The sequence below is a fragment of the Herpailurus yagouaroundi genome, unplaced genomic scaffold (assembly GCF_014898765.1).
Source record: "Herpailurus yagouaroundi ecotype Mexico unplaced genomic scaffold, PumYag 393, whole genome shotgun sequence".
NCBI lineage: Eukaryota > Metazoa > Chordata > Mammalia > Carnivora > Felidae > Herpailurus > Herpailurus yagouaroundi.
The window spans coordinates 443895-452657 of record NW_024412610.1 but is presented as its reverse complement, the minus strand read 5'-3'; the positions used below and the strand labels follow the sequence as shown (position 1 = coordinate 452657).

Sequence of the window (8763 nt, the reverse complement as noted above, 5' to 3'; positions counted from 1 at the left end):
TTTTTTTTTTTTTTTTTTTTATGTTTACTTATTTTTGAGAGAGAGAGAGAGAGCGCACGAGCAGGGGAGGGACAGAGAGAGAGGGAGACACAGAATCCAAAGCAGGCTCCAGGCTCTGAGCTGTCAGCACAGAGCCCAACACAGGACTCGAACCCACGAACTGTGAGATCATGACCTGAGCCTAAGTCGGGGCTTAACTGACTGAGCCACCCAGGTGCCCAATCTAATGGGTCATTTCCTGAGCCAGCTCAGCATCATCTCCCTGACTCCTTGGCTGGACACTCTGGCCTCAGCGACTCCTCCTTTTTTTCTTCCTCCAAGGCTGACCTCTAAACCAAGCTTAAGCTAAGTTGACACCTCCAGCCTGGGTTCAGCAAGCCTTGCAGGCTTGGGCACCTCTGTTGCTTTGGGGCAGTGGCTCTCTTGAGGGTGTATCAGCATCACCCGAGGCACTTGTTAAAAAGCTAGTGTGTTAGGACCACTCCCCACTGTTTCTGATTCAGTAGGTCTGCGCTGAGGCCCAACAAGGGGCATTTCTAACTTGCTTCTATGTTAATGCTGGTGGAAGGGCCACTCACTGAGAGCCACTATCGTAAGGGGATTCTGCACATCTCAGTTCAGTTCTAGATCTTGCAGCCTGTCAGAGAGCTATCTACTTCCCCTATGTCCAAGTTCTCGTGAATTCCTTGCAGCAGGCCCCTAAATGCACCCCTACAGCTATTTCCCACCTGTGCCCAGAAGCCCCACCTTCCCTTTACCCCTACCTACTATGAGCTAGTCTTCTCTGCAGTTGAGAGGGCAGCGCTCTGAGTTGGGGTGGGAGATGTCTTCTTGCATGTCTGTTCTTCACAGGCTTTCCCCACAGCTGTGTGCTGGCTGGGATTTGTTCTCTACCCTTTTGCCCTTCAAAAGAGTCTTTCTCTTCACTTTTGTCCCACGTCAGAGCAGGGACACTTTATCCCCAGACATTTCTCTGAGCATCTAAGCTCTATCCCACTGTGGTAGTCTGCCAAACCATCCTTGATGGAAAGAACAGTCTAGAAGGCAGTCACACCCTAAATACAGACCAGAGTCTTCCCAATGGCCTATAAAGCCCTACACAATCTGGCCGTCTCCCCTCACACACCTGGCTCCAGCTACACTGGCCATCCTGCTGCTTCACGAATGCTCCAGATAGCCAGACATATTCTCACCTCAGGACCTTTGCACTTGCTGTGCCCTCTGCCTGAAATGCTCCTCTCCCATATAGCCACAGGGCTTATTTCCATAGCTCCTTGAAATCTTTGCTCAAATATCATTTTCTCAGAGAAGCCTTCCTGATCACCCTATTTAATACTACAGTCCACCACAGCACTTCCTGTCCCCCTTCCCTACTTTGTTTCTCCGCATAGGTTCCTGCCACCTTTAATGATTATCATTTCTAAAATTTTTTATTTTTAGGTAATCTCTATACCCAACATGGGGCTCAAACTCACAAGCTGGAGATCAAGAGTCACATTCTCCACTGACTGAGCCAGCCAGATGCCTCTAATATATTTAATTATTTATTTTTAAATTTTTTTAAGCTTATTTATTTTTGAGAGACTGAGACAGAGCACGAGCAGGGGAGGGGCAGAGACAGAGAGGGAGACCCAGAACCAAAGCAGGCTCCAGGCTCTGAACTGTCAGCACAGAGCCTGATGCGGGGCTCAAATTCACTAACCACGAGACCATGACCTGAGCCGAAGTCGGATGCTTAACCTACTGAGTCACTCAGGTCCCCTAATATATTTATTTTTATTGTCTATCTGCCGCAATTACACTGTCCATGAGGACAAGAACTGACATTTGTTTGGTTCACTGAGCTAGCGTATAGTAAGTACTTGATAAATATTTGTTGAATAAATGTACGAATAAGGAAATGAATTCCCCCCACTAGGCGCTGAGACCTGAGTGCAGGGTTGCAGCTTTCTCTGAAGGGTTAGAGGCAGGTGCAATAAAGGGAAGTCAAAAAGTCAGAGTTCACCCCAGCATCTCCCCTGACCTGCATGGGTCAGGGAGAGGGCAGTGAGAAGTAAATACTCCCGGCTGCAGAAAGGGAAATAAGGTGGAAGGAAGAGGAGAAGGAAAGGTGTCTCCGTCAATGCTGGGGCAGGGTGGGTAGAGCTCTGGGTGGGGAGTTTGAACAAAATGTCTCAGTGAGGGGAATGCGCTATCCTCCCCTCCCCTAGAAGCAACTACCCATACAGCAAAAAAAGGAAAGCATATATATGCAGTGAAGACATTTATTAGAGGTTACTTATCCACTCTCTTGAACCCACGGTGACTGGCATCCCCCCACACGCACACACACATCCCTAATGTTGGCTTCACCTCCTGGCTCTTGTGTCTACAAATGCTGTCTCTCTCAGTAACACTTTCAGTTCCTCCAAAGAATCCACTTAAATTCTCAAATTCCTGAGCTCTGTAGATTTCACTAAATATTTCAAAGGAGATGAGTGGGTTACAGTGCACATCCTAAAGTGAACAAATAAACCTCATTTGGGGGCACCTGGGTGGCTCAGTCAGTTAAGCGTCCAACTTCGGCTCAGGTCATGATCTTGTGGTCTGTGGGTTCAAGCCCCGCGTGGGGCTCTGTGCTGACAGCTCGGAGCCTGGAGTCTGTTTCAGATTCTGTGTCTCCCTCTCTCTCTGACATTCCCCCACTCAAGCTTTGTCTGTCTGTCTGTCTGTCTCTGTCTTTCAAAAATAAATGATAAAGATTAAAAAAAAAAAAACTCTTTTGTTAGACATTTCCACATTTCCAAGTGCCTCCGTGGAACTGCCAGACCAGAGAGTGAAGCTTCTCTCCCTTTCTGATCCCTCATATCTTGCATTCCTCCCAGATGTGCCAGTGGACTTCAGATTTTTCTCCCATTCATGGCCTAGAAAAATTCAGTCAGCCCTTCCTCAGCTGTCTATCCAAACCTGCATACCCAGACTCATGAAACCTGAGAAAATGCAAGCCTTGAGGGTTACCTGACCCTCTGGACCTGTTCAAAGACCATTTGTTCCTGAGAATAAATACTCCTCCGTCCCTCCCTACCGCCATACTTCCAGTGGCTTCTTTCCTTTCTTATTCTTCTTTTTTAAGATTTATTTTTGAGAGAGAGAGAGAGAGTATGAGCGTTGGTGGTCAGAGAGAGAGAGAGAGAGAGAGAGAGAGAATCTGAAGCAGGCTCCAGGCTCCAAGCTATCAGCACAGAACCCGATGCAGGGCTGTACTCACGAACCTGGGAGACCATGACCGGAGCCAAAGTCCGAGAGTTAACAGACTGAGCCACCCAGGCGCCCCCAAGGCTTCTTTCTTTCATGCACACACTGGGCTCTCCTTAAGAGGAATTTGGGAGAATGCTATTTTCTCTTCTCCATCCTGCAGCACCCCCCCCCCTTCCTTCTGGGGTGCTCTTGTCAGCAAAAGCTGATGGGGAAGTGAAGCCTGGGACTAGAGGAAAAGCGAATAAGGGGAAAGGGGAAGTCTGGGAGGGAGGCCTCAGAAGAGGCTGATGGGAGAGGAGACAGAGAGGGCGCCAGCTTAGTCCGTACCCACCCACCGGTCCACCGGCCTCTCCAGCAGCTGCTGAGCTATGAGCCACACCAGAGATTTACAAGGTAGGGAAGGTATAATCGGCAGAGCCTAAAATGAGAGTAAAGAGATGGACAGACCTGGGCGGGGGCTAGGGGGTGGTGAGCAGGCCTAGGAAGGCAGAAATGTGATGGCCCTGGGCGGGTGTGGGGGTAAGAAGAGGAATGAGAGGTAAGGAAGCATTAACCTTTGTGCCCCCTCAGGAGGAAAAGCCTTCGGGCTGCTGAAGGCCCAGCAGGAAGACAGACTGGATGAAATCAACAAGGTAAAAGGAAGATCTAAGGGGGCAGGGCCTGTGGGAAGGGAACCCTGGACCAGGGGACCTATCCTGCCTCTTGTTTCCCACCCCCCCCCCCCAACAGCAATTCCTGGATGATCCCAAATATAGCAGTGATGAGGATCTGCTGTCCAAACTGGAAGCCTTCAAGAGTGAGGGGAAAACTGTCGGGGGGAGGGAGGGGGGGGAGTGAGGAGGGCAGGATTTCCCCAAGGACAGAGAAGGGACAGCAGAGACACAAAATCTACATTTGTGGTGGGAAGAAGGGAGGCTGCCCCTATTGCCCCCCTAGTTGCCGTCCCTTTCCTTGGGCTGCCCTGCCCAGCACCCTCTCTGTTTCCCTACACTTTAACAGGGCCCCTCTACCCGACCCGCACTTCCTCAGGCTGCCCTACCTCCTCCTTTCACATCTTCCCCACCTAGGGCTTGGTTAGCAACTCCTTTCTCTATCCCCTGCCGTGCCCCCTCCCGAGGACCCTCCAGCCAGCGCTGACCCTATCTGCTTTCTCCCCTCACCCAGAGAAATACATGGAGTTTGACCTGAATGGAAACGGAGATATCGGTGAGAAAAGAGTGATCCGGGGAAGTGTGCAGACCCAGGAAGAGGGAGGTGTCTCCTGCAGTTCTTAGTGGTTTGGGAGAGGGCCCAGCTACCAGAGTAGGAGGGAGGAGAATGGGAATGTGAAGGTGAGGACAGAGAGAGACAGAGGCTCCTCTCCTCTCACCCCCATCCTCTGCCTCTAGATATCATGTCCCTGAAGCGAATGCTGGAAAAACTCGGGGTCCCCAAGACCCACCTGGAGCTGAAGAAACTAATCAGGGAGGTGTCCAGCGGCTCTGGGGAGACTTTCAGCTACTCTGACTTTCTCAAGATGATGTTGGGAAAGAGATCTGCCATCCTAAAAATGTGAGGGTCCTGTTCTAAACTCTCCTATACTTACCTGTTTTCCCCTCACCCCTGTCCCCGTCCCCAGGCTCACCTACACATTACTCAGCATCCATTTCTTCCCTTCTTTGAGGGATCCTTCCAGGTTCCTATCCCTACCCCTTGTTCTAGTCCCCACAGCCCCAAGCTCTCCCATCTCCACTTTCCTTCCTCTTCCTCCCACCATAACAACCCCCATCCTCTTCCAGACTTTCTTAAAAGGTTTTTTTTTTTAATGTTTTTTATTTTTTATATTTGAGAAAGAGAGAGAGACAGATAGACAGAGCTCAAGCAGGGGAGGGGCAGAGAGATGGAGACAGAATCTGAAACAGGCTCCAGGCTCTGAGCTGTCAGCACAGAGCCCTATGTGGGGCTCGAACTCATGAGCTGTGAGATCATGACCTGAGCCAAAGTTGGCTGCCCAACGGACTGAGACACCCAGGCGCCCCTTCCAGACTTTCACAGTAGCCTAAAACGTATTCTCTTGAGAAGGCTATCTCCTGATCCCTCTGTCTTTTCCCATCTCAACCAGGATCCTGATGTACGAGGAGAAAGCAAGAGAACAGGAGAAGCCAGCAGGTCCCCCAGCCAAGAGAAATATCTCTGAATTGCCCTGATTTATGGTAGGGGAGATGTGGTGGGATTGATGGGGTTCCTAATCACCCCCAGCATGGAAAAAGAACACAGAATTGTGAGCCACAGTTACACTAAATAAAATAAACTATCCTCCTTCTCCAGATCAAGTCAGCTTGGTCTCCGTTTGGGGGGAATTTTATCCTGGGTTTAGGGAGAAGTGAGGCCCTTTGAGGGAAGGGCAGCGAGGATTTGCCCAAATGAACAATCCATCCATGATTTTGTTTTAAATGTTTATTTATTTTTGAGGGGGGGAGGGGCAGAGAGAGATAGGAGGACAGAGAATCTGAAGCTGTCAGTGCAGAGCCTCACACAGGGCTCAAACTCACAAACAATGAGATGATGACCTGAGCCCAAGTCAGAGGCTTAACTGACCCAGCCACCTAGGGGCCCCTCCTTCCACAATTTTATAAAGTGTCAACCACAGCAGATGGTTTTGTACTCCAAGGGAGATTCCAGATATATGATAGCCCTGATCTCAAGGAATTTAGATGGAACAAAAAGACATGTGCAAACAAACAAACAAAAAAATCACTCAGGTCCACAAGGAAGAGCAAGGATTAACTTTTTTTTTTTTTTAAGATTTTATTTTTTTTAAGTAACTTCTACACCCAACATAGGGCTCCAACTCACAACCCCGAGATCAAGAGTCACATTCTCTATTGACTGAGCCAGCAGTCATCTCGAGCAATGATTACCTTGAACTGATATTCTTCATTACTAGTCTTTGTAAATTTTTAAAAGATGTTTATTTATTTTTGAGAGAAGGAGACAGAGAGAGAGCATGAGTTGGGGGGGGGGGGTGTTGCAGAGAGAGAGGGAGACACAGAATGTGAAGCAGGCTCCAGGCTGTGACCTGTCAGCACAGAGCCCTACATGGGGCTCAAACCCACAAACTGTGAGATCATGACCTGAGCCAAAGTCAGAGGTTTAACCAACTGATAATTTAAATGTTAAATTAGTCACTGAGGTCCTTTTGGGGAACAACCTGCAGAAACTAAGTTTAATGAAGGGAAAGGGGGCTTCTATTAGGAGGTTATTGAGAACAGATACAGGGGATACTGAATCCCTGGGTAGCAGAAAGGATTAAAAAGCCAGTCCCAGGAAAGGCAGGAACCTCAGAGTTCCTGAGCCTTCAGTGAGGCTATCACTGGACCTTTCCTCCAACTGATAGGGAAAAATCTGTTATATGATGGCTGACAGGACCGATCAGGGAATTTCAGTCCCTGCCTGAAGACTTCCCTTCCGGGTTCTTCTTCCCACCCTGCTTGCCTCAGGCGCCAAATTACTAATAGTGAGGAACGCGGAAGTAACAGACTATAAATTGTCCCCTCTGTTAATGTTCTGTGCTCAGACCTCTGGAGAATGATCTCCTCTGAGCCCACCGTTGTAAATAAGCCTCCTTCCTTCCAAGATCTCCGAGTGCCGCTTGGTTCTTCTGCCGGGTGATCCAGACCAGTTTGTGTAACACAACGTGTCCAGATGAGTTAACTTAGCAACTCCCAGTTACTGGCTACTACTTCTGATTTCCTGACTTTCCGGGAAGAGGTAATCCAATTAGCCCAGCTCGTTTCAGGTATTGAGGACAGACTGTTGGCTCTTCCCAATGGTGAAGCCAGGTTGGCCTCCTAAAGAGCGCTACAGTAACAACTGTATGGGACTTCAGATGAGGAAGAGGTCATTTCAAGTTGAATAACATATCCGAATATAATGAAATCAATAGCTAACTTTATTGAGCACCTACTATATGTGAGATACCAGCCTAAATGCTTTCCATATATTAATTCTCTTAATCTTTGCAACAACCCTGGTGATACTAGGGAGGATACAAAGGATCTAGAGCTTAAATAATTCGTTCACCCAGGATAAATAAATTGGGTTATATTCATACCTCAGACTATTATTATGCAGCAACGAGAACGAACAAAGTACAACTACATCAACAATGTGGAAGAATTTCATTAACATAATGTTAAGCAAAAGAAGACAGATGCAAAAGAACCCTTACTGTACAGTTCTATGTGGATACAGTACAAAATCGGGTAAAACTAATACATGTAGCAGGATGGTCAGGGAAGATGAAAATTTTGAATGGGTGATCAGGGTAGGCCTCACTGAGAAGATGACTAACACTGAACAAGACCTCATGGAGGTAAAGGAGTGAGGCATGTGGGTTTCTGGGGGAAGAACCAACTTGGCAGAGGAAAGAGAAGCAAAAGGGTCCCAAGGTGAGACATGTCTGGTAGAGGTAGGGAGGGTAATAAAATCAGGGGGCAAGTCCCTTAGGGTCTTGTGGGCTACTCCAAGGACTTTGAGAGAAACAGAGGCATTATAGGACTTTGAGCAAGGGAGTCCTTTGAGGCTTCCTTTGAGGAAAGGTCCACCCTGAGTGCAGTGTAGAGGACAGACTGTAGGGACAGGGGTAGGGACAAGTGAGGAGGCTGTTGCTATAACCCAGGTGAAAATTGAGAGCGGCTCAGATCAAGGTAGAAGCAGCGTATGTGAAAAAGCTGGATTCCAGGTATCTTTTCAAGACAGGAGTTCCTGTCTGATTGAAAGTGGGGAGTGAAATAAAGAAGGGAGTCCATGAGGATTCCAGGGTTTTTGGCTTCACTGTAATTTTTAATTTCCATCAGCTGAGATGTGGAGAGGACAGGTTTTGAGGTTCCGGAGATCAAATGTTCAGTGTTGGACCTACTGACTTTGAAATGTTCTTTTAGAGGGGCACCTGGGTGGCTCAGTCCAACTTCAGCTCAGGTCATGATCTCGTGGTTTGTAAGTTCAGGCTCTGTGCTGACAGCTCAGAGCCTGGAGCCTTCTTTGGATTCTCTTTCTGCCCCTTCCCCAGGCACGTGCACTCTCTCTCTTTCTCAAAACTAAAAAATAAAACACTAAAAAAAAAAAAAAAAAAAAGAAAAGAAAGAAATGATTAGATACCCAATAGGAGATGTCAAGTACATATATGTGTCTTCAAGTCTGGAGTTTGGGAGAGAAGTCTGCGACGAAGATATGCATTTGGGAGTCATCAGCACAAAAATGCTATTTCAAGTCAGGAGATTGATGTTCATGACACACGCAGGTTGGGTAAAGGGCTGGGGTGAAGGCTTGACTGGAGTCAGTTTAAGAATGCATGACAGGAGGGGGCCTGGGTGGCTCAGTCTGTTAAGCATATGACTTCTGTTCAGGTCATAATCTCACATTTCGTGAGCATGAGCCCCACTTTGGGTGAACATGAACCCCACTTAGGGTAAGCCCCCCCTTCTCTCTCTGCCCCTCCTGGGATACTCTCTCTCTCTCTCTCTCTCTCTCTCTCTCTCTCTCTCT

At 48.1% G+C, this 8763-nt stretch overlaps 1 protein-coding gene across 4 annotated transcripts; it reads left to right on the top strand.

Annotated features, from left to right (window-relative positions):
* Window positions 1-3185: 3185 nt before the first annotated feature.
* AIF1 (allograft inflammatory factor 1) lies at window positions 3186-5545 on the top strand. 4 transcript variants are annotated; one of them, XM_040463443.1, is made up of 6 exons: window positions 3201-3630; window positions 3808-3869; window positions 3967-4033; window positions 4305-4443; window positions 4626-4788; window positions 5339-5545. In XM_040463443.1, the coding sequence occupies exons 2-6, from the start codon at window positions 3856-3858 to the stop codon at window positions 5421-5423; spliced, it is 468 nt and encodes a 155-aa protein (XP_040319377.1). In that variant the 5' UTR covers window positions 3201-3630; window positions 3808-3855; the 3' UTR covers window positions 5424-5545. The 4 variants fall into 4 exon arrangements, with proteins under 4 accessions (XP_040319376.1, XP_040319379.1, XP_040319377.1 ...); XM_040463444.1 differs by having other exon boundaries at window positions 3204-3630; window positions 4402-4443; XM_040463442.1 differs by lacking the exon at window positions 3967-4033 and having other exon boundaries at window positions 3186-3630.
* Window positions 5546-8763: the final 3218 nt, after the last annotated feature.